The 26,138-nt window shown below is 43.9% G+C and overlaps 1 protein-coding gene across 4 annotated transcripts in view; it reads left to right on the top strand.

Moving 5' to 3' along the window:
* PPARGC1A (PPARG coactivator 1 alpha) overlaps positions 1–26,138 on the top strand; it is a 345,732-nt gene that overhangs the window by 279,398 nt on the left and 40,196 nt on the right. For 2 of the 4 annotated variants that reach the window (XM_068149302.1, XM_068149305.1), the window contains exon 2: positions 8,690–8,869. In XM_068149302.1, the coding sequence (XP_068005403.1) occupies positions 8,690–8,869 (180 nt within the window). Of the gene's footprint in view, positions 1–3,209; positions 3,363–3,413; positions 3,585–8,689; positions 8,870–26,138 lie in introns of those variants that run through there. The other 2 variants (XM_068149304.1, XM_068149303.1) reach the window with 2 other exon arrangements.

The following is a 26,138-nucleotide window of genomic DNA, read 5'->3' as shown; positions in this document are numbered from 1 at the left end:
CACACAAGTTTGGTTGTCCTTACTCCACTGGAAAAGCAGCAGAGTGCTGAAAATCAGCAAGTAACATAGTCTTAAGGGCCAGGAATTAAAGTCTTTGTTCCTCGGTGCCGTGATGAAGGGACTGTTTTGGATTTCAAAATCCTGAGGGTTCCAAAATGAGTAGCTTCTTTGAGCAATCTGAATTACAGGGACTGAAAACATGATCATATCTGGAAAATGTCAGTGGGAGAAGAGAAGGAAGAAATAAAATGAATGCTGAATCCAAGAAAAAATTAAGGACAGAGGGCTTGAAGACTTTGGTCTTTGAATTGTCTTCCTTGTCATTGCAGGCAGCCTTACCTTCAAGTTCTGTTAAAAAATATATCAGGATTTGGGAATTCATGCCCAAATGCTGTTGGAAGGCTTGCCAGAACTTTCTTGAATTATGGCCCTTGAAGAAGAAAAGACAAAATTTGGGAATTGCTGAGAGTGGGTAGAGAGTAACCTGGAAACAGGGCAAATGGAGGGATTGAGGGGGTGGTCTGACGCTGGGTATTTCAACAGGGCAGACTGGGTCAAGCAGACCCGCGGACGTTTACCAGCTGAAAGAGGGTTTTCTTTGTATGGGTTTGTTATGGAACCAAATAACGTGTATGTGTTCAGGTATTGCCCCAGGAAAGATGTTTGTGCAATTCTTCCATGTTGTCAAAACACGAGGGGAGAGCACTGCTAAAGCTTCTAGGGAATGCTCAGAAGACAAGGTTTCCTTTGAGGAGAGCAGCTTAGGTGCTGGCCGGGTTTCACAGGCTTCATTTCCAAGTGCAGAAGCTGTGCCATTTCCACACTACACCACTACTGCAACAACTGCCTGCCTTGCTTTTCTCCTCTCATGGGCAGTATGCTGAAAAGATCACATTACAACACGAAAAAAAGCTCCTAGTGAGTAAATGTTTACTGTGGCTGGGGGTAGCCACTTGGATTTATGAAAAATGTAAAATACAACCTTCCCAAGCAATGGGGAACCCTTGCTGAAACCTTGCAGTCTTTGGTAGTGGGAATTGTGCTTGGCATCCCTTCCAGGTAATGCTGGAACTGGCAGCAAAGCTCAAGCTGTGATGTGGACAGGGTCACAGAAGAGCTCTGGAGGGCTCCTGTTATTACCTAGTGCTTGCACTGTCTACAGTACACTAAGAAAGTTCTCCAATCTCTAAAGCTTGCGTGGTGAGAGCACCACTAAGGCCACAGTTTATATTTATCAGTTAAGTTGCTAATTTGAAGGGAAAGCAGTGAAGTGGAAATGTAGAAAATAGAAACAACACGAGCAGGTCAAAATATCCCAAACAGCAATATGAAATGTTCCAGTGTAAATACAGTTCCATAAAAGGTGTGAATGAAACTTCAAAAAAAGCAGATGATGGATTCGGCACAGTCAATGAACACAATTATGAGTAGGTATTGAAGGAGAATATTCCACCAGCCGTGGATCCACAGATAATAATTAGTAAGAACCAACTCCACTCCAGGCAGGCGGATGCCCAGCATTATTTCACAGCTGACTGTTCAGGGGGTAGAGGTACTCACCTTTGCCCCGGATCTTAATAATTTACTGCAGATTTGTCATTAAATCGGCATATAATTGGGAAGGAAATGAGGTTGTTTTAGTTATGAGAGCAAAGCAATATCATTAATTTAATCATTCCTAGGAAAGGCTTTCTGTAGTCATTCAGCACTTTGCTGTGTGTTGGTTTGGGTTTATTTTATTTTATGTATTAATTAAGTAAAGTGAAAACAATGCCATTTCTGTCATCTGTGCCCGGTGAAAATATGACAGGGTGATGTGATGTGCAACTCAAGCACAAGCTGGGAAAACTGCTCATTTTATCAGGACTGGCAATAATGAATTACAAGGGAACACAAACAAGCTGGGAATGTATCTGAGACCCCCTGCCATTTCTGAAGTTTCCAGTGTGCATGAGGCAAAAAGGCTGTTCCAAGAATTGTACTTCTTTGTATTTATTTTTTCTCTCAACAAAATCACCATGCTCTTGTATAATAATTGAATTCATTTAGCCTTTAGAATACTCAAGTTTGCAAATAACAATGAAAATGAATATTTCATGACAAGTAGGATGATCAATTATGGTTTTGTGACTTTGAGTGGTAGCCCAGCAGGACAGAGCCAGCGCTTCATTTCAGGAGACTTTTTTGCACCCAGCTAATTAAAAACCCTGCAACTTAAGACAATTAAGCAGGCAGGTGGGGATAGTTAAACAAGACCTTTATTTGTGGGTTTCCCCCCCCCCCCCCCCCTTGTGAGCAGTGTTTTGCAGTTCGGTTGGGTACCTGGAGTTTGTTGTGTATACAGAGCACAGGGACATCATAAACCGGTTGCACCTGCAGCAGCCCCTGTTGTCTGGGAAAGGGTTTGACGGCGTGTCCAGGTTTTCGCACAAGAGCTGGTTGGTTGGTTTGTTGTTTTTTTTCAATGAGAAAATGCCGAGTCCAGGTCAGAGGAGTTGGTGCATGGTGTTTATACAGAAATGCAGCCTGAGGCAGTGGTGCTTATAGGAGAAAAAGCAAGCAGGGGTCTGAGTAGTTCTGGGAAGGGCTGTGGCAGTTGCTTGTAGCAGCCCTGGCTTCCAGAGGGAATAGCCAGGGAGACAGAGAAGTGATTAAAGAGCAGCTGAGAAATACTGTTATCTAGCTGGGAACAGGATCAGGCTCCCTCCGTGTAGCAGGTGAGATAACTGTATGAATGTTTTTTATAGCTGCTTACCCCATTCCAGAGAAATGCCTGGTGGTGGGGAGGCGGGGGGGGCTGGGTGCTGTTTGCTGATGCGTTTGGTGTGGAAAAACTAACTTGAGTTGCAATTACCGACGAGAAACCATTAACCTAACCAAAATCCCTGACTGGAAAGGGGGAAGAAGGAAAAAAAAGGAAGTCGGCCGGTGGTGTAACTTTTGCCGAACTCTGGGACAGCCCCTCCGAGAGAAGCAGCGCCGGGGAGCTGCTGCGGGTGCTGCAAAGGGTGGGCTCGGGCTGCTGGCAGCACGCAGGCTGTAGCTCGGCTTGGAGCTACTTCACTTTTTCTTTATAATAAGCAGAGCTCTGCCTGTTGTTTTCTTGGGGGGGGGGGCGTGGGGGGGGTGTTGTAGATTGGTGAGGAAAGCAAGCCAAGAAATTTAAAGAGATGGGGAGGGCTGGGAGGCATTCCGTGGCCGGAGCGGAGTTGCAGGGGTGTGGCGTGGAAATGTGCTTTGAATCGCAGCGTGGAGCCGCGGCCGGCGAGGTCTGAGCGGGTTTTGCAAAGATTTACTTCACTTGAGGCTGGGTCTGCCCCTGGGTGACGTCACGGGCTGGAGCCGCGGCACCAGAAGGCTGGGTGAGTGACAGCCCAGCCTACTTTTTAATAGCTTTGTCATGTGACGGGGAACAGTAGTAAGACAGGTGCCTTCGGTTCACTCTCAGAGAGGGTCTCGTTGCCTGCATGAGTGTCTGCTGCCTGCCTGCCTCTGGACTGTAGTTTGCCAGCTTTCCTGCCGTCGCTCGCAGCTGGATGGCGTGGGACATGTGCAACCAGGACTCTCTATGGAGTGATTTCGAGGTGAGGGGCGCACGGCGTGGGTGACGCGTGGGGCGCGGGCGCTGTGCGGGGCCGGGGGGCTCGTCGGGGGGCCGGCAGGGCGGCCGAGGCAGCCTACTTTGCAAACAAGTCTGAATCTTATCTTAACTCCAGTAAGTTTGCTATTTTAAGGTTACTCTGCGATGCCTTGAGCAAATCAAAGCTGAGCTCCTGTCATCAGTATCTCCTGCAGTTGGAAACTATTTTCATGTGCCTCTGGCTCGCTTTCCTGTCATATGCAATATTTATGCTCTAAGATATTGATATGAATCGGTGTCTGAAGTCTTTCCAGTGGCGTTTAGTGGCCTGGTTGGAAAAATGCCATGTTTATTTAGAACAAGATAAAGATTATTTTGCAAAAAGGAAAAAAAGAAGGAAAAAAAGGGGGGGGGGGAAGTTGACATTAACCAAGGGCTTCATATTTTAATTGCTTGTTTCACTGTGCTCTGTGGAAGGCTTTTTCCTTTTTTGTCAGCTGCAGAATTCAAACACACACACAAGAATGAATACCCTGTTGTTTGGCTTTAGATGCTTTTAAAAGAGGTTTCTGGAAGGAGACGTTTCCCTGCTTCTTGTGGTGTTGGAATAATGACGCTGTAGCTAATGTCCTGTAGAGCAGGGTTCGCAGTCAGCCCAACAAATGGTTAAATCCCACTGCACAGCAGAGACAACAGGATGAACCATGAGAATAGAGTTTATGCAGGACTGTGTGAACTGCTGCTGCTGCTGCCACTGCTGCCGCCGCTGCTGCTTGTGTAAAAATAGATGGCAATACATCAAATCCACAGCTTCTGCTGGCTACAATTCATAAAGGGAATAAAAAAAAAGAATAAAAAAAAAAAGGGCAAGCAGCTCCCTGGTAATCTCTGGAGTATAAAGTGAGGATTGAGGATTTCTGCATGTTTGCATTCAGCAAAGTGGAGCATTACCTGAAAGTTCGGGCAACTTGCAAAGCGAGGCAAACTTTCCTTGGACCCCATGGAGAGGAATCCCAAATACAGACCTCCTCAAAGGAACTAACCCTCTGGCTGCAAGCTTGGAATAAGTGCTTAAAATGCTCCCCTTGGGCAATGGGGGAGGGAAAAAACAGGTTACAGGCAATGTTTTTTAAGTCAGATGTTCTTGCCACCGAGAGATACCCATCTAAAGTAAAAACGTTACCCTCTTCTCCAGTATATGTCTCCTATCTGATGGAGCATGCGTGCGGGTTCTCAAGTTTTTCTGTCGTGTTCTACATACTCACAGCTTGCCATTGTGTCCACTGATTTCTGTTTGCATATTGTAATTGCTCTTATCTTGTTTTGATTTCTTGGTAAAGTGGAATAGATATGGATAATTCATATGTCCTGTAGCTATTATGAGTCAAGGCTGTAAGTGGATGACTTGCTGGCTCCAAAGTCCTAATTGTTTCTGAGTAGCTGGAGTATCCTGTGGGTTGTTGTCTGGCTTGTAGCATGGGTCTCAGCTGCCGTAGCTTCATTTTTCCATCATGTATTATTCCTAATGCTGCTAGGAGCTGATTGAGGAACCAGCTTATATGGAAATGCTGAAGATTTATTTTAATCACTGGAGTTCCTGCGGTAATTTCAAGCTAGTAACAGAATAGATAACTTATGTCAATGACTTTTTCATAGTGTGGAGAAAAGAAAAGGAGTTTAAAAAAGGTTTGATCTTCATATTAATTGTGTGGTGGATGGATTAACTCTGGGTAGGATTTTACCAACGAGCTCCTGCGTTGCACTTCTTACAGCAATACAGTAGCATCTGTGTGCTTCTCTGGCTCAGGGGATCACCTTCACTGATCTAAAATATTGCAGGTGGCAGGCACTGGAGGAAGCTTGCATTTTTTGAATCAGGAATGTTTGTTGTCAGTGGGAAATGTATTATATTCTCACTCCCATAATGACAGGATGGCGTGTTGCTTAATAAAGGCCTGCATCACTGTAGCTGATCAGCGTCCCCAATGCTTCACAGCTTAATGAAGGTGATGTACAGTAAGGTTCCAAAGATTGATAGAGAGAATCCACATGACACACATTCTGTCAAGTCTCTCTTTCTTCCCTTGGTTCATCCCCTTGGCTGTTTGAAAAACTTGTTAAAAATGAAACGCAGATTATTTTTTCATTAATGTAATTAATATGGCACAAGGCCAGTCTGTCTTTTTTTTTTTTTCTTCCTTTTTCTTTTTCTCTCTTTTTGTTTTTTTTTTTTTTTTTTTAAATTTACCTTCAAAGGCAAAAAAAAATCCAAAAGGTTAATGGAGAATTATACTTAATGATAATGATTCATTATCATCAGTGCAGTTAAGCTAATTTATTGTTTGCACCTGAACTAGGAGAAAAAAGTCTGTTGGGGTGAAATAACGTGCAGTAATTAGCCTTTTGTGTTTAGTGACTGCTTTATCCTCCTAAATATTACTGCCAAAGTAAAGCTATAGTTATGGAGTAACTCTCCTATCAAATATGGGTAGGCAGACAGTAAAACGTTTGCTAGCAATGCAGGTGCACCTGTTACAGATGTAGAGGCAAACAGTAAATATCAGCGTGTCAGATGAGGACAGTTTTAGGACTTGGACTGTTAAATCTGGCATCATCCAAAGGCCAAATATAAATTAATAACAGGAACACTTGCTACTAATGTGTCTCAGATTAGAAGCATAATGTCATATTCAGAAACATTGATTTTATTATCATGTCAGCGCTGGCAAGAGCATATATACTTCATTTCAGCAATTTGTTTAGGTGGCAGTGCAGTCACTACAGGCGGATGAAGGCTGCGATGAGCAGGATTGGTGGTGTTTTTAATGTCATTGTTTATGGTGCTTCAAAAGCACACTGAAGGAACTTAAAAATGCAGGTTACCAAGAGTAAACATGTTTAAGTGAGTGGCTCACAGAGTGGAGCTATTTTTACAAATGAAAGCAGTAACAGACCAGCAGGGTACTTTGGAAGTCTACAGTATCAGTTACAAGCTACTGACCTCCACCACACAAACCTGAGAATGATGCTGAGGATCTACCTTTTTGCTCAAAGCTATATTATCCTTTAATTAGATCAGAGATTTTGGCCAAGCATCGTGAAAGGCCATCTCTGCATTACAAGATTGCTACCAGAAGGTTGTGTCTTGCGTTGGAGAAGAGGAAACTCTCTGATTTTTTTTTTTGTTCTTTTTCTTTTTTCTTTCCCCTATGACCAAAATAATTATAAAAAATTGTGTGCTGTGAAAATTCCTGAAGTGGGGTTTGACTTCTTAAAGTTCTGCAGCCCCTTAATAATAGGGAGAAAAGCAGCTGCTATTTCAGAACCTCGTTTTGTAACCTCTCAGCTGCCTCGCCCCTTGGCCTATTCTGTGATTATCTTGTAGAGTCCTGGTCGATGTAGAAGTTGTCTGGTAAATTATAGCTCACACCAGCTGCACCCAGCCTTTGTGCCAGCAGACAAAATCTTTGCTCACGGCTGCACTGCTGCATCCAGCCCGCGCGCTGCAGACGCGCCGAGATTCCCGGGGACAAAAGCCTCAATGAGATGCACCTTCAGCAGCTCTCACAGGCACTGGTGTAAAAGGCAGGCCTTGCGGGAGTGACATAACCAGCCCTGAGCAATTCACATCTGTGGACGCTGTGTTAGTGCCCTACAGACATCTACCCGCAGACAGCGGCACTTTCCGTGTTGTCTTCGGTCCATGTAGCAGTTGGGATGTCATTCAGACCACCCAGTCAATGGGCAGGACTCAAGGAGGGCCTGCTGCTGGCCATCCTTAAGACAGTGCTAGAAACATCCAGGATAGAAGTCCTTATACTCAGTTGAGTTTAAATGGGTTTAACCATTCAGCACCTGGTGCCTTTGCAGCTCTGTGGGTTTTTGCAGTGTACCCTCATCAACGCTGATCTTTGGGCATAAGTTACAAGGGTATGAGGTGTGGTGCAGGAGGAATTGCTTCATCAAGCAGCATTGATGTATGGGAGTCTGCTGCTTGCCAAGCTGTTACTACATGTTTTCCATAATTAGGAAATGGTTTTGGTGCATATTCTAACATTTCAGTTGCCATGCTGAAGTGAATGTGTGTTACTCATTTTGCTTCCTTAGTAGGTCAGTCAATACACTACCTAGCTTCATGCTAGCATATGAAAGGACACTTACTCCAGGAGTATTTGTATTTATCGCTCCTCACTTTGTAAAGTCACAGAAACGAAAACGTTTTGCAGTGTTGAAGAGAATCCATACAGACCAGACTCTGTTTACTACCTCAGACAAACTGTTTCACAGACCCTCTGCATTAGGATTACTGAATCAGAGGCTGCCAGAGGAGGAAAACCTGTTTGGTTTCCTGGCTGCAACCACTGTCTGGGGACGTTTAGGAGACTGACTGGGTCAAACAGGTGAAAGGCTGCATGAATGAGTTGTATGGGGCTGTTTCAGAACACACATCGAGCGGTTGCCAGCACCCTCATGTGTGGCTTGGTGTTTGTGGTCAGTGCGTCATCAAGTGCAGTGAGGAAAGACCGCAGGAGCAGCACTGACCTGTACTTTCTTATGCCCACATGGCGTCCACCATCATGACTTGACCCTCGAGGATTAGTGAGGATCTGTAGAAGTGAAAGTGTGACTATCTCCAGCTTGAGCTAGCCTCCGGGCCTGAAGGCTGGAACAGGCTGTGCCTCTTTAACCTGAATGCATCAGGAAATGCATGACAGATACTGCCCAGAGGTATTCATCTGTAACTGCTACCTGTGCTGGGGCACTCTGAAGCAGGAGAGTAAGGCCATGGTTTGGCCTCTGCTGTTTAATTTCATAAACCTTTGAACATGATTGTTGTCAAAGAGTATAGAGAAAAGGAAAGTTGTTGCCTTTGAACAGAGATGTGGTAGAGAAGGAAGCCCTCCTCTTTCCCCCTCTGCCTTGCATGCCTGCATAGGGCTAACCGTGTTCTCATACTTACTTACTCAGTGGGTTCTTTTCCAGAAAACAAAGCCACTTCTAGTGACCCTGTGCCATGGCTTAATCCAGCCTTAATTCTTACCACATGATATTAAAGTTAATAGATTCCCAGTAATTAATAAACTATTTCTGTGTTGCTGTCTCCTGCAGTGTGCTGCTCTGGTTGGTGAAGACCAGCCCCTTTGCCCAGATCTCCCAGAACTTGACCTCTCTGAACTAGATGTGAACGACTTGGACGCAGACAGCTTTCTGGGGGGACTGAAGTGGTACAGTGACCAGTCGGAGATCATCTCCAATCAGTACAGCAATGAACCCGCCAATATTTTCGAGGTAAGGCAAGGAGATGCAAGTGCACATTGCAAAGTCCTTGCTTGCTTTTACTTCTAAATGTATTGTATTGGGTTTTTTGGTCCAGTGGACGGCAGTTTTACTGTTCTTCCTCTGTTAAGAGACAACAAATGTGGTGATGTGTGTTCCAGTTTCTGACTGGCACCCTTAATCTTCGTGATCAAAACCAGGCCTGTAATCTGGAGAGAGAGGGGGAGGAAAAGTCTTGAAAGGAATGAAATGGAACTTTTAATTTTTGGAAGAAAATGGCTAAGAAGTGCCTAGAGTGCACTGCCCCGTGGTGTCACAGCAAGGAGTTGCACAGTTCTCAGCTACAAAGGAGAAACAAAAGTTGAAACCTGTTTGTTGTTTTCCACTTGTATTCCCCAGCAAGAAGAGGAGTGCAGCACAGCATCTACCTGATGTAGCTGGAGCAGTTCTAGTGAAGGTTTTTACCTCTCAGGGCCTTAGTGTGCAGGGCACTTGAATATAAATTGAGAGGTCCTCATAGTTGACATATAGGGAAGAAAAAGTGTAAATGTGACATGGAAAGCAGTCAGGATGTCAGCAGCTCAGGAACAAGCACAAAATTTGAGATGTTTCATAGATCTTCTTGTGGAGAGCAGTCTTAAAGTAAAAGTTGAAGGGTGGTACAGGAGATTTAAATGTTTTCTTTACAATTCCACCTTGAGGATCAGGTGGGTTGAGAGGATGATTGCTGTGTCTTTATTTCAATCTCCAATCTCATTTCTTTTGTTGTGTAAAGCCTTCATGGTTCTCTGCCTTGTGCCTTCTGAACCCTGAACTCCTTTCCTTCTTGATGGTAGGAAATGCCGTAGATTGTCCCCTGAGTGGGAAGTTGGACAATAAAGTGATAGCTGGCAGAAGGAGCTTGTGCAACAGCAAGCACTGGCGCTCTCACAGGGCAGGTACTGCAGCTCCAGGAAGTGTGGCTGGCCCATGGCTTGAGGAAGCCCCAAATTGCCATGGTGGAGTTGAAAACCTAGAAAGGTTTAATTGAGGCAATATAAAACAACTCTCACCTAAGATGTCCTGAATAACTTTTATGTACAGCTCCAAACCTGCAGTGATTTCTCTGATGCAGATGAAGTTACTCTGGATTTATACCAGGGTAACTGCTACCAGAAACTGGTCTTTATTCAGTTTCCCTGTTCAGTTTCTATCATTTACACCCAAGTAACTCAGAATTAATTCTATTAAAATCAAACCAAAATGAGCCCTGCAAAGCCCTGTGCTTAGGTTCTTGATTTTTATTAGTTGTATAATGTTCCACACCTTGTTTTACAAAGTTTCCAAACCCCATCTCATTCTTGAATTGTTGTTGTACTGCCTCAGGCAGGGTACAGTGTGTTGGTGTGTAGGTTTGGATGGTAGGTAGCAGAGGCAGGGGGGGCAGGGGACCCATTAGCAGCTAGCATGGTGGAGAGTGGTTTTGCCTGTTTTATAACTGAGGAGACATATTTTTCCTCATTCATCAATGCAGAGACATTTTCCTTTTGGAAAAATCAATTGAAGATGCAGACTTTCAAAGTGTAAGTTCCAGATGAATAATGTAATGAATAAGCATCCATCAGCTCTTAAGCACACAAACTTTTCCAGTGAAAACCAGTGGAACTTGACCACAGGCTTATGTCTTGCCCTGTGTGTAACTGCTCAGCTGCACTGGTGGCCACAGCTGCTGGACACACAGTTGTCTGGGATTGGTAGTGACAATTCCCCTATGTAATTTGTATGGGAATTGTCACATCCTATATGAGACAGTTCCCATTCTGAAAAGCAAACCATGTTCCAAACAGCAAGACAACCAGAGAGGCTTCTTCTTAATAGCACTGGGAAATGGTGACAAGAGATGCTGGTCAGTAGGTGTAACCTCTCAGGCACATTTGGATGCATCTGAGGATGAGCAGCCCCATTGTGGAGAAATAGGTGGTAAGCAGCTTGGGCAGTGCATCTATGCAGCAACTGATAGGTCAGAAACCATAGTTTGGAAATGGAATAAGATTTGTTCCTAACAGGGAAATTCTGTTGTGCTCTCTGCAAGTGCCTGGGTTTCCATGTGCCAGCAGCTTCGGTCACGGGCTGCATCACTGTCTCTGACAGCACAGCTTGGCCCAATCTTACCTGTAGGGACAAGTTGTGCTCTAATAGCACTTTGCAATACTGCAGTGCAAAATTAGACTATTTTCAGCTTCATGGGTTGTTATATTTACATTACTTGGCCTAGGAAGATGGCAATGAAACAGTTACTTTCTCCTCCCATATACGAACTCTGTCCCCATTCTCCATCATGCAGCTGGTTACCTTGCACTATTTCTCACCTCTGCCTCTCTGTAATGTGACAACTGGGGGTGCTCAAGAACAGAAGAAGACGTCTTCTTTCTCCAGAGATTTTTCTCACAAACTCTGCAAGGAACTGTTTGTTTTAGCTGAGAGAATAGAAGTTTTGTGCAGTCTCCCATTTGGTAATCTCTAGGGTTTTTCCCTACTGATCTGCGCTGGCTTTTCTTTGGAAAAAAACCACAAAACAACCTTTTTTCCCCCGTTTTTCTCTCATATGATCATGGGAGTAGCATGAGTGGTGTGCTTTTTCTAACTTAAGCTTCTAGATGAGGCTTTGTCATCCCAAAAAGAGAAATACACTCAGTTTAGGGTGTAAGGAAAAGAACCAAAACAACAGACAAAGGCTGGGAAGTGGATGAGCAGCATTAACTGCACAAGCTATGGCTGCCAAATCTAACCCTGAGTGAAGCACACTCTCTCTTGTGGTTTTACATGTGGCATTTTCTAGGTGCAGGCTGGTCTTCAGAAGCCCTTCAGAAACATTCCTGGATGTTGCTGGTGCACTTCTTTTTAAGAAAGGCTTGTACTTAGGGAAGCTAATTCTCAGGCTTCCTGGAAGCTCACTTGAGCCAAGCACCCACAAGCTTGGGCACTTCCAGTGTCACTGGGAGTCTCATAGACTAGAAATTATGAGTAGTTATCGCAGTAACCAGGAGCCAAGTGAGATAAAGGTTGAATTAATCTGGATAGTATGTAGCCGTTGAGTATAAATCCTTGCTCTCAGCTGCTTGGGTGTGATGAGATTCTGCCCTTCACCCCAGTGTCAGAACACAGCAGAGCTTTGTTGGCACACCTAGAACATCACTGTTGCACTCTTTGCACACTGGTGCCACTGATCATAGTCTTGAACCAACCTGGAGTGTCTGTCCCAGCACAGAGGCTGATCATCAATATCTGTACACATGCATGTTATGAATTAGTTCATTTCTTTCTGTTTACAGCCTGATCCCTTCTGGGTTTAGCCTAGTTTTCTCTGCCTGTTGTGTTGACTACTAGAAAGATAGAATGAGGGAGTTCTTGCCCCTCAGGGCACTGTCTGTTGACACAAGTTCATGCAAGTAAATAGTTAACAAGTCACCCAAGACCAGGTATTTAGATGGTTCACTGCATCATTCACTTTCATGACTTGCTTTTGTGAAGACCCAGAGTTAAAAAAATGGTATTTGTGATAAATTGATTAAATCAGAAGGATAAGTTTTCCATTCTCTAAGCCAATACTATGTAAAAGCATACAACATCATGTGGCACAAGTGAGAACTGTGGCCCCTGAGGCTTCTTCCAACATGCTGTACCATATCACGTGAGGTTAGTCATATTTACAATTATTTATGGCCCATGCCTACCATTGAAGAGAGCAGGTCTCTGCAGTGGATGTCTCTGTTGGTCTTGTTTACAAAGAGCTGATGTTAAGAGAAAATGCAGCCCACAGGTAGGGAATCACCTGGTTAAGGAGCATGTGCAAAATCATAAAGACTTGTAAGTGAGGTATTCTCATACCTGGCAAAACAAAAGCCTTTAAAAAGACTACAGCAAACCTACCTTGCTTGCTCTTCTGTGGATTTAATTTATTTACACAATCCTCTGTTCCAGAGAGATGCTTACTGTGTTTGATGACTTTGTTTTGCAGAGATGTAGCCCAGGTAACTTTTCAAGACCATGCTAAGTACCCATGTATTTGGAAAGCCTAAGCAGGCTACTATGTTTATAGTGGGTTGCCAAAACCTGCTGTATTCCAAGCAATGAAAATGTGGGGAGAGAAAGAGCTGCCCAGTGAATTGCACACAGACTTGTCCCTGGCAGCAGGGAAATTCTTGGGAGATAAATCTTTTCTTATTTATTTGGAAGGGAATGACAAGGGTAGAGGGGAGCCCTAAACATCACCAGGGTGTTTTGCATTGCTTCAGATTATAAACTCCAGCATGTTCTGTGGTGCTGCCAGTCTCTTTCACTATTTCAGGTTATTCATTCAAGGTTTGCAGCCAGATTGATTAATGAATTACCAGATCTTGCGTAAAATGACTTGGCCTGACTTTTAAACAACCACCACTGTTTTCTTTGCCAGTCTTGTGACTAGTGTTAATGGGTTTCCAGAGAGCTGAGCCTATATAGGCTTTCCGTACTGGCCTCCCCTAGCATTTTTTCCACTTTCTAATTTTCTCCAAAACTAGTAGCCCAGGGCAGGCAGTTCAAGGAGATACAATCTCAGAGAGGGGGAAAAAAAAAAGACAAGGGAAAAAAAGACATAGTAGTCAAATCCTTGATGGCTGATGCCCTTCAGTGCCAAATCAGCATGATTTATCATAGCCATCTATTCAGCACAACAGAGGCTGGAGGTGAGCTGCATGGTGTACCTCACACAATATGCATAACTAGAGCTCTGAACTTTGAAGGAAAGCCTCAGAGCTATTTGCAAAGTGCTGGTGCTTAGTGAATACTAAATTACATTTAGGAAATAGTCTACTGCTACCAGTTATACTTCATTTTTATTCTTGACACAGACACCTAAATCAGAGAACAGTAACATTTCAGAGATTATGGTAGCAGTTTGGGTATGTTCCAACACTATAATAGGATCAGAATTTTAAGGCCTTTTTTATTATTACCAATAGTCACTTAGTTTCTACTGCAGCGTACTTTGTAGGGAATTACAGCTTTTACTAAAAAGATTAAAATGCTATTATGCAAATGATTGCAGTATGTTATTATGTTTACAAATTAACATCCATGGCTCAACACACAAATTAACTAACTATTCCATCTATATTATTAAGGATTTAATAAAGTAACTGTTGATAAAAATGAGGAGCTTGGAACAGTTAATAGGAACTGATTGTGATTTAACATAGAACTTAAACATTGTGTTTAATGTTCTAGATGGTATAATGGCAGAATAAAGCTTATCAAAGTGCTTTAAAGAACTGAGATTGTGTGAACAGCATAGCAGCGTGTCTGAGGCCTCAGAGAGCACAAGCTAAATAGCTCTGGGCAGCAGCATGGAGCAGGCAGCGTATCAGAGAATCTGAAGGCAGCACAGGCCCATCTCCTATCAACATGTAGTTTGCTGCTCTAATAAGTAGGGTTTTTTGAATTCCAGATCCACACACGTTGAATTTTACATGATAAGCACACGTAGGGTGCTTGGGAACTTGTGTCCCTCTAAAATGCATCCCGTAATGAAATGCTTCTACGGCAAATGGGATTTCGCTGCAGAGGAGATCGCCGGATGGCAAAAAAGGGGAAGGCTGAGTTCAGGCTGAGATGACTTTACAAACAGCGCTGCAAATTGCTATTCCTAGCAGTTCATAAGAGATCATAAAAGCAAACAGATAAGAGCTACTGAGGGCCTTGAGAAATGAATGTACAGTATGTGGTTATGGGATAGATTTAGTAGGGCGACAGACAACGTCGTAGGTTTAATACAACAATAAACATAAAAGGCAAAAGATGCAGATTTGGGATAGGAAACTTTATAAGAACAATAAAAGGTAACAATGTATTATAAAACCCACTTTGAGACACCCAGAAAGACCCTGTCTGTGTCCTGGGGGAAGAAAATGGTGGAGGCTGAGGAAAAATGCCAGAATTGTTAGCTTTCTAATGGAGGAATGTCACCTTTCTTGTGTGCTGCTATGCATTGCCTTTTCCAGTGTCTCTGGCCTGACTCAGGTTTCTGCATCTGCTAAATAAGGGCCAGCACAATAACACTGCATCTATGAGGATGATGTATGTAAACTATAATCTGTGACTAGCTATGCTGACATTTAAAAAGGCTCAAGCAGTAAGTGGAATTTATTTTACTCAAGCCAGCTGCTCTATGATTGGGAAGAGTTTATGCAAATGCTCCGTATCGGTGTGAGCAAGGTGTTTTGCTGCTCCTTTTTTCCCCACTTGGACAAACTACAAACTGTCTAAACATGTCTCTATTTTAATGCAAGAACCTTGCATGTTGGTTGAAACCTTCAGGCAGGAAAAAAGTCCCAAATGAGCAAAAAAACCCAATTGCTTTGAGAGCTTATTGTTTGATGTATGAGGCCACCAAGACCATTCCCCGGGCGCGCAATCAAGAAAATGCAACTGATCCCCTTCACAGTCCCATTAAGGAGATATTTCACCTGGAGCAGTAGTGGTTTGAGGTACCCATGGTGTCTCTGCTCTGCTGAGCACCTGTCCTTTTTGCAAGAGGGAAGGCTAACACTAGCTAGAACAGTAGTAAGCTAATTAGGTCATTAGATGAATGTCTTGGCCGGAGTTAAAACCAGCCCTTGAGGACACCGTGTTACACTGTGTTCCCGCTGGCTACGTAGCTAAATACAAACTGGTGTCAGCTGCCATGCAGACAAAAATTGTAATAGCCTCCTTTCACAGAGGTCATCTTAAATCCACTTTGGTCACAGTCACACTCCACATCTGTTTTAGTGAGATGCAGCTTCTTAAGGTGGCATTTGGACTTCATAAGCACACCAACAACTGAGCTATAAATTGCCACTGCTGGAGTTATTTTGAATAAGTGTATACTGTTTCATATTTATAATGGTGAGGCTTCATAATATTCACAGTGAATATATAACACAGATCAGTTCAACAAGCATGAAATTGTATGTTGTCAACTTGTCACATAAATAGAGCCATACTCTGGCTTACGATAATGTTGAACTAAATATTTTCTCCCTAGAACTGCAGAGAGGGTCACAAAAAAGTGGGACAGTGGCTCTGTCTTCTGTTAGGAAAACACTCCCAGAGTCACTGCTAGTGGGAAGTAAATATTTCTGATATGATTCTCCTGGGTTTTTTTCTTTTCCTACTTGCTTAACAACAGCAGCAGAAAGTTTGCCTTTCTTAGACAAATGCTAATTGGCTAAACTGTTGAATTTATTTCCCTTAATGGGTTTATTTCTACTCTAACCTCTTTCTTTCCTTTATTTTTTTTTCTTTTTTCCCCCATTGTTACTATTTTTGCACTGTGCATCGTTGCTAATTGCTGCTAAATGCTCCATCTTAACCCTGGCATGCTCTTCCCCTGCTGCCCCATCCCACTTGACATTTACTCAGGCCCATGCCATTACAGAAGGATAAAATCATAGCAAGGCTTCATTTGGTAATTATTTTCTTTCCTTGATGCTGCTAACCTATTGTGCATGTGTATGCCAGGAGAAAGAAATTGCACAGAGCAAATTTCTTGCAGGGAGAAATCTTTAGTAGTGAACTAAAGTAGTGTCAAACTATTCTCCTCCCCACGAGCAGGGAAAAAAAAATACAAGAATGAGGGGGTGTGTGTCAGTGAAAGCTTGCCCACTTGTGCTACAGTGATTCAGATGCAGTAGAAATCTGCAGCCTTTCTGGAGGAGTTTCCCCTGCAGCTTTGTGGGGGAGAAAACCTGCAGCCTCTGGGTTTGGTTGTGATGGCTTTCTGCAGGTGTTTGCAGGTGCCAGGCTGCAGTGTGGGCATCTGGCTGCACACATGTGCTGAGCCATGCTGGCTGGCGTCAGGGCTGGGTGGAAATCAGCCCCTTTGCAATGCAGAGTCGGTGGCTGTGGGTCGTTTTTTGTTCTGCCACAGCAGACAACAGCCTTGCTTCATAATGATTGAGAAATTAATTAGCACTGTGCGGTGGTGATGAGTCTGAAGGGCCATGATTGGAGTTTGCTTTTTACCACATGCAGTAATCACTGGGTTTTGTTTATGGAAGCACGAAACCAAAACCTGCAGAGATTTGGTGGTGTCGTGAGGCCTGGGCCTTGTGATGCGTTGGAACAGCGCTTCCATTTCCTCACACACATCTGTGCTTTTGTGCTTTCCTGTGAGGAGCACAATGGCTGCTGGCCTGTAATGGGTACTTCTAATCACCAAGATGAAGATGTTGATCATAAACCCAGAACATTTTCCGTAAGGACCCGTGGGCAAATGTTGTGGACGTGTTGATTTATGACGTATCTGAGTTGCCTGAACTGCTCGCGGCTATCTAGCTCGTCACAACAAGTTCATGAAAATCAGCCCTTCCAAGCACCTAATAAGGAAACCTACCTCTAGGGCTAGTCCTAACTTCCACAGGTCCTTAGCTTGTGCATTTTCATAGGCTTATTCTTGGACAGATGAGGTTTTAATAGTTGTCAGGTACAAAAGGATGCACCTGCAGTTATGTTAATGAGCAAAACCCTAAGTGCATGCTTGTTGACATCTGCTTGGATGTGCTCTGTAAGGCATTTGATCCTCCAGGCGTGCACAGAAGGAGTGGTGGACTTCTATTTCTAGCTATGTGAGGGAAACCTACCTTTGTTTATTTTTTGTTAATTCTTTTTTTCTGGATTTTTATTTGCTTCTTTCCCCCATCCAGGGACTGCTGTGGATTTTTTTCCAATTCCCTCTGCCCCATATCAGCTGTCCCTCAAAGTCCCCAAGACTCTTCACACTAGCACAAAGGTCAAAACTTTACCAATTGTCACCTCAATTGCATCTGGAGAAAAGCCAGAAGAACTTGTGGGGGTTGGGTTTGGGGTTGGTTTTTTTTGTTGTTGTTTTTTCCCCCCTGAGGCATAAGAAAATATTGCACAGTCCTTAGCACTGCAGAGACATTCATCCATTTCCAGTGAGAGGGTGTCAAACTGCTGCTGCTTGTATGTGATGGGAGTGTTGCCATCTCTTGTCATTTTCTTTGCTGTTGATCCCACTCATATAGGAAGGGTCAGGTCAAATGCCTCTCTGGAGACCAAGTCTCCTATTTGCAGCAGGAAACCTCCCGGGCAGAGAGGATAAAGTTACAAAACAGAGGCTAACGTTACAAAACAGCTCTGCTGCCTCTGGCACAGTCTAGAGCATCACAGACCAATAACTCCTATCATGTCACTCTTGCAGCACCTTATTATCTATGTTTTTCTGTAAATCCGATCCAAGGCTGTCATTACCAGTTTCAGGTAGGTGAACACCATCTGGGTGGAATAACCATGTGCCAGTGAAGGGCTGGAGGGGGCTTTTGTTAGTTAATCATCCCTACCTTTCTTCTGATGAGTTAATTTGTCTGTTGAGCCATGGAGGAGCCCCCAAGAGCTCCCAGGAGTCCCTTGTTAAAATTCTGCCGACAAATGGGAAGTTAGGGATGATTTCACTCTCTTTGCTGGAGCCTGTGCTATGATATTGCTAAATCATCCATAATGCAGAACTTTCTATACAGTCTTTTTGTTACAGTTCTGGCAGCACATTACTTCTGTGTGCATTTGCTTTTTAAACATTGTCACTGGATACCTAACCCTCCTGAAAATCTCATCTCATGAATTAAGTTTAATTGCAGTGCTTCCATGTGGCCCTTTTTAGTAGCTGGCCTGCCTGGTTCCTTGGCTGTGATGCTAGCTTAGATTATTTTGTTTTGTTTTAGTTACTAACCACAGTTTTTATTTACTTGTCTCATGGTAATGCCTATAAACCCTGGAGTACGATCTTGGATCGTCTCTTTGTTGGAACTAGTGACCAGCCCACCCTTGGTTTATGGTGTGCACTCTGACAAGACTCAGCTTGTGAGACTTTGCTTTTTGTACCCAAAGCTAAGGAAGGCAAGAGACCTGAACTTCAGCTGCTATTAGTTCCCATTCCCTAATGAGTGGCTTTGAAAACTGTGTGTATATGTTCTCAAAGAGGAGCCTCAGCCTAGCAGGCATGTTACAAGGTTTTTGGGAAAGGTCTTTGGTGGGTACTGTGTTTTCTGTCCAGTTTGAAACATCCAGGAACGCTGCCTCCTCAAGCCTGTTACTCCAAGTTGCACCATGGGTGTTAGCAAGAACCTCAAACTGGACCCTTCCATTATTCCCTCCTACACTCACTCCAGCCTGCCCTCCATCACTATAATGTTAGCTGTTTGCCACAGCCTCTGTCAGCTTGCTTTTCCTCCCAGCCTGACTTCACAGGGATGAACAGAAATCCAGGCATGTCTCTTGTCCTTCTCTGCACCTGCTTCTGGGAGTGCAATGACAGATACTGGTTTTATTGCGTGCCAATGTTACCGCTCTGTTTACAGCAGATTTAAGAGTTTACATTAGGCCCCAGTGTTATCTTCCAGTTTTCCTAATTCTATCTGCTGGCAATCCCAGCAATGTGGTTGGGGTGGCTGCCCCTGTCCTAAAGGAATTTGTGTCAATTTCTGCAGGGACAAATCCTCCCTGCACTAAACCGCTTTGCAGTATTTGCTCAAACTGAAATTTTGACAAAGATGTTCTGTCCACATCCACCAGAAGAGATTGCCTTTTTTTTTCAGATGCACTTGGAGGTAGATAGGTTGGAAGCTGCCTGTACCTGGCTGATAACTGAGACTGAGCATCTATGTAGCATGATCCATGCCCTTTTCTAATTTGTCTTTGAATGACAAATGTGTCTTCACTGAGTCAGCAAAAGGAGAGATCCTACAGTAGAATTCATTGCCCTTCTATACCTTTTAACAGAGCAGCTAGGTTTCCCCAGTGCCTTCCCAAAATCAGAGCTCTTAACAAAGCCATCCCTCTAATGTATTGTCCCAAACTTGCTTTCTATTCTTTAGCCATTCCAATCAAGACTCATCAAGTATTGTTTTTTTTTCCTTTAGAATCCCTCCGAACAGTACTGGTGTGCTCTCAATTAGGAAAATAACTCCAATATTGGTGAGAATCAATGTTGCAGGGATTTGGAGACTGTCCACATGATTCCTCATCACGCTGACCCCTAGAGAGTTCAATCCAAGAGTGGAGTGTGTATGACCTCAAAAAAAAGAAAAGCAGATCTCATTGCAAACTTCTGTGTTTCGTGCAGGAGCCATGCAGAAGTGAGATGAAGTTCTCTTGAGAAGCTTTAAGATGAGAAATTGGTCAAATTTTCATGGCTTCAGTTCTCATTGCAAGTCCTGGGTTCAGTTCTAAAATTATATCCTCCTTTACTTTGGGAACTGGTAAGCCCAAACCCCTCTGTGTGTGAGGAAGATGGCAGGACAACAGAGTGGTGTAATAACATCCTTGTATTCAATAACCCAGGAATCAAAATGCTCACAGACTTGGAATGAAAACCTCCAAAAGTATTCCTGGCTTCTGCTTAAATGTTTGGGTCCATCTGACTTGTTTCTGTGTAAAGAAAGTGTGTCTCCTAGTGCCAAATTTGTACACTCCAACATTTCTGGAGATGTCTTCCTCCTCCCTAAGTACTTGTATCTTTGGAAACATGTGGGTGTCCTTTCTAGTCCTGGAAGCTACTCAACTAATGAAGGATCAGGGCCACTTCACCTGGTGTTCTCCCACTGTGGAATCCAATAACTGTTTTGCACCAGGGCATAATTGCACCTGTAGGTATTAGACAAACCCGCTAATTCAGACTCCCGGACTCTTGAGTATCTCCCTAAATTGCATTCCATGATTTGGTTAGATTATATCTTATCTCTAACCTTCTTGCTTCAATAAACACACACTATCTAGCCTGTCTTCCCCTACTTTATACAAAAGGAAAATTGTCAGGACTTAATCTGTTGCTGCTGTTAATGGCACAATTCCTCATCCTAATTCCAATTCACTCTGCCTGATATCCCACAAATGCCTTTGAGAAAGTGTTTTATCCCTGATCCTGTGCCAAAGACACTTTCTTCCTCCATCACTGCTGTCTGCCTTCTTGCAGACTTTGTAACGACCTTTGCAGGCTGTGGTAGATGGCACAGTCTTACATACAAAAGTCCACAAATGAGTGCCACATCTCAGGCTGTCACTTCAGCTCAGAAGGTCCTCCACAGCAGATCACTGATCTTGAACTATTACTCATCACAAAGTGCAATCTCTTCACTAGCAGAGAAAAGAACGGGAAAAGCATACAGGAAAAAATGGGGCAGCAACACAACAGCTTTTCTCCTCTCTTTTTCTGTCTGGCAGGTTTGGGACACTGCAGACACCCTGTGTGCTGCTCTCCCCACAGGCTCTGCTCTTTGGAGCCCATGTGCAATAAAGCTGCTGCCGTGGCATCTTGATGGGGGCAAATGGGTTGCTTTTGTGAACACTTTTGTTTTGAAGTACCATCCAAGTTATAAAGTGAAATATCTTGCATCTTGGCTTACAGTAATTTGAAAATCTTTGAGATGATGCAGTGCTGAACTCTCAGTTCACTTCTGCTTATCTTTCTGTGGGGCAAATCTGTGCGTGTGACTGTCTGTACAGGTAATGACTTACCCAACCAGCTTTGGATGTTGTCTGATTTTTATCTTCCCTAAGTAAGTTATGCAAAGAGAGGGCCCCACTCAAATAACATTTTGTGGGTCCTTTGTTTTTCCTAGAGACTTGCTGAGTTGTTGTTATAGCCTCTTCTTCCTGTGTTGCCAGGGTTTAGTCCAGTTTTTCATGTTAAACTAGATGGTCTCTGTGCTCACTTTTGAGCTCAATCATGACCCTGCTCCTTTCCACTGATCCAAACTTGTCTGTTTTGCTGTGGTGTGCTGCTGTTCTCCCTACCATTCACTGTGTCATGCAGCTATGCTCTGGCTGTCTGGTGGAGGTACATTTGGCACACGAGCCTTACTCTGTTGTGGCCACTCACTACTGTCTCTGTGTTAACTTTCTCTGGAAATCTCCATTTTGGATGCCTGTAGTAAGTGAACAAACAGGATGGGAACTTTTTCTGTACAAAAGATGGCAAAATTACAAAGTTCCACAGATGCACAAGATGAGTCTCCCCTTAGGTTGCTGTTGACTACCATTTTTCAGTCCTCTTCTGTAAGCTTGGCTGCAAGTGCTTTGGGACAGGGATGGTGCACTGGTGAAATGTTGTTCCCTGCTTGCAAAGACAGATGTTGCTGGTTGGAACCCTGCCCTCCACCGTTCCTGTGGACACTCTGGCCTAGAGAAGGTGGTTGATCTCTGTGCATCAAATCCCTTGCTATAAAGCAGGGGTTATAATCCTCCTTTCTTGATCTCATCTGTTTGAACTGTGAATACATTCTGAAGTTACTTTCCCTTACAATGTGACTGGAGACCATTCAGTGCAAGGCTGTTGTCTTGGTAGTGCTAGAGCAGCACTTAACCAGGAGCAAGTTAAATTCCAAGAGGTGGATGGTAATGTTAATCATCGTAATGAAGATGGAACATTATTTTTACTGCATGAATGTGAAAGGAGAGGCTGAGAAATAGATGAGTGCATCACTGAGTGCATATTGTCAAAAGCAGGGCTTGCTCAGCAGCCAGGTGACAACAGACGTGTTGTTTATTTGACAGAGAGGCTGTGAACTTATCTCCTGACTCAAAAAGAAAACTTGCTTCCCAAATGAAGACATATGGAGGGTTTTAATGGCAGTTGCAAGACAGGTGGCTGGGTTATGCCCACTATGCATGAGCTTATAAAGGCAGTAGGTATATATCTGGTGAGGGAATCTGTGAATTCCACCACTCTTTAAGAGTGAAAACATTTCTCACTCTGAAAGGAGTCAAAGAAAAATGGTGTCTGAAAGGACAGTCTCTGCTAGCTCCATGGCAGCTGAATGCAGTGCCTGCCCCATAAGGGAAGGAACTTCTGGTGGGCTGTGTGGCTGGGTTTTAACATGACCCTGGCCTGTGTTTGTAGAGAGAAATTTGCCTTCCTGGAGCTGGGGATTTAAAACTATGTTAAAAGTAACTTGCACTAAAACGTTGCAGGTAAACCAGGGAACCATGCCGAAGTATGAGCCTGAATTGGTTTCCATTTGGTACTCTTGTTTCAGCAATCATCCAGGTGCCAGGGCTGGTGTAGTACCTGGGATGTCATGTGGAAGGCAGTGGGCAAAATCAGCAGGTGGAGGCACCTGCTGCTTGAGTCCTGTGATGTTCTCAGTCTGAGCTCATACAAGAAGTATCCACTGTGGTGTTATCAGCAGAAGTGGGAAGAGTTGAAGCAGCAACGACAGCCAGGGTGTTACACCACAGCTGATTTTTGTGGTGAGGTCTTTCAGACTGGCTGTGGCATGAGTGAAATGCATGTGAGGATGGAGGACATTGGTGCTTTGCTTTGGAGCTTCTTTGTTTTCATATCTTGTCACAGTGTTCAGTGAGGAGCAGGTGAACAGGTAGCCATCTTTAGACCGCTTAAAGAGAGCTGTTTGTAGGGTTTTGCAGCTTCACCCCAAAGAGAACCCTGCTACCTCCACAGCTCAGCTAGGCGAGCCTTGCCTGTCCGCACCAGTCCTCCTGCAGCAACAAAAACCATTTAGTTTTCTTCTAAATCCTGGGCAGTGAGCTAAAAATGTCGCGTTCCGATACGCATTTGGGCATTTCAGAATTAAATGTAATAAAGCAGACTTTTATTTTCCCTCTCTTTTGATGAGACAGGCAAGGAAGAGAGAGTGAGGATGCCGCGTTAGAGTAGCTTTTGATTTGCTATTTGCTGGGTGTTAAACATTTATATTTCAAAGCAGCGTTTGTACCTATGCGGAGTGTTTGGCAAATCCAGCAGCTCATTAGATGTTAACAATAGCAACGCTGCTAAATACAAAGGATTCATAGGCAAAGTACCCCTCAGGCTATATCTCTGAGAGAAAAAGCGGCAAATAGAATCAGAAACTAATTAAATAGTCAGCTAAAGCCAGCATAACTTTAAAAAGCTCTAAAACTACCAAAAATGGAAACATATTACAGTTATCTGCATTCACAGTGCAGAACAAGTTTGGTAGTATTTAAGATAATTCTCTAGTGCCTGCTATTTTTAGTCCAAGGGTAAGCTTCTGTAAGAGCCTTTCAGCGTTGCATCCCTTTAACCTGGCCTAACAAGCTAAGCCAATAAGCTGTCTGATTTCCGTCTTATAGGAGGCAGAGAGATAGCTAAAACAAACCTTTTGTGGTGCAGACGCTCAGCCTATCTTGTCTTAAGAGCTTTCTTCTTAGAGGTTTTTGGGGTTTTTTTCCTTCAAATGTCCCACCCTTGAGCGTTGCTTGTCAGAGACCGAAATGCCAGGCGTTGCTGTTTGGAAACTGTAGAAGCAGAGGAGTGGAAGGAGGTCTTACAGTCCCAGCCCGATGGAAGTAAACATTTCTGCACCGCGGCCGGCGAAACCCAATCGCGGCAGTTTGAGGCTGTTGCTGGCGGTGCCTCTGAGGAAAAAGGATCCTGTTTAGTTCTTCTCAGGGAAGGAAGGGCAGACATAAAGAGCCTGATTGGCTTCTCGCTTACACTTAATCTGCCCTGGTGTAACTCCATTGACTTTGCCGGGTGATGCTTGGTTTGTGCTGCTCTAATGCCGGGGAAGTCAAGCTGGGGTTGCTGTTACGCTCCCTGCGCTGCCGCTGCCCGGGCTTGGGGCACCTTTTGCTGGTGACAGGGGCTTCTGAGAAACTGCAGTGCTTGTGCACACCAGTGGTGCTTCAGGTGGATACAACTTTGCAATATTACTCACAGATAGCTGATCTTTTTACTGGAAATGGAAATACTGTATGGTCTTGTCCCCCTCAAGTACAGGATGAAGTGTGGCTTTTACTTTGGTCTCTCTCCCCTTCCTCTCTCTCCTTTCCTTTCCCCCCTTTCTCTCTGGTGATGTGTGTGTATTCCTTAAGTACGTTTACAAAACAGGATTTTATTGCTACCTGAAGAGGAGTGGTCCCACCCTCTCCTCTCTGCCAGCTGAGCAGGGCTTGGGCATGCTGTCCTGCCCTCTCTCTGAAAGGTCACGCAGCATGGATTAAGGGAAGTAGCTCTAACCTGCATCTTGGGCCATTTCCAGTCCCCAGCTTCCTTCCCCTCATTTTGGGTGCTGATAGAGCAAGGCAAAATACCTTGATACAAATTGAGGCCTTCTGAGATAGGCTGTGTTGAAGCCAGTGTCCCAGCCTGGTTTAGTATTCAAATGGCTGCAATTTGTTTATTATTCCCGGGGTTAGGCACAGCCTGTGAGGTTTGGGGTGTGAGTCTGGCAGCTACATAGGCTCCAACTATAACTTGTGTTAACATCAGTGGGCATAACTTTTAAATTGAAAATGCACTTGACATGAACAAATACATCAGTGCATTTCCAGTAGGGAACATGAGCAGAGCATCTACCACATTGAAGACATGTTGCCTGCTTAGAGCAATGTAGCACTCTGCTGCAAAACTCACTTGATAAGGAGGAAGAATTAGCCCTTGCTGGACTAGTCCTGGGACAGGTTGGTGTGCAGGAGCTGCTACTCTCAGCTTCAGCATCAACATACCCAAAGAGCAGCAGGTCCCTAGCTAGAGTGCATCTGCGTAGCTCTGCATGCAGGTTAAAACCTGTGGAGAGGCCTGTTTACACTGCATGCAAAAAATGGAGTTGAAAGAACAGTCAAGTCTTAGCCCCTAGTGACAAATCAAGGAAATACATCATTAAGGATATTATGAGATACCTAAACAAATGTAAATGCTTCACTACTGGAAGAGTCTGACACATCTCATTCTGGAGGCTGTCCTCTGTGGTTGTAGGGGTTTACCAGGATCACTGCTTTTGGAGGGGAAGGTGTCCTTGCCTGCTGGCATAAGCTTACATTTTTGGTTTCATGGAATTGTAAAAGTGAACTGAGAAGCTTGGCCAAAGAAACCTGTGATCTGTGCTGTGTTAAACCCTATACCTATTAGCACCTTCCTTACTCTGGCATCTCCACATTCTCACTCGGTGCTTCGGTCACAAAGGAGCCTTTTACTGCTTTCAGCCTAGGATGCTCACAGTACAGGTGGATGCTTTACAAATGCTAATTTCCTGGTCAAATTAAATCCCGATTTTCTAACAGTAAAAGCACCAGACAGAAGTGTGTGTCTTATTTTACTCTTAAAAAAGGGATTTTTGGGGCTGTCTGTTCTTTTTGCACATAAACCAGCCTCCATAAAATGGGACAACATTTTTAAAAGTGTGTGAAGTCTCCTACTTTCTATACCAGGAAATTTATGTTTGTGGGGAAGCATAAATCTCTGGAAAGAAGTAGGGATTATGACAGACATCCTGACACATCCAAT

This window comes from Melanerpes formicivorus, unplaced genomic scaffold, assembly GCF_026170545.1.
Source record: "Melanerpes formicivorus ecotype bairdi unplaced genomic scaffold, bMelFor1.0.p_v2 SCAF_18, whole genome shotgun sequence".
NCBI classification, from domain to species: domain Eukaryota; kingdom Metazoa; phylum Chordata; class Aves; order Piciformes; family Picidae; genus Melanerpes; species Melanerpes formicivorus.
Note: the sequence above shows the minus strand (reverse complement) of the source record. Positions and strands in the feature narration are given on the sequence as shown.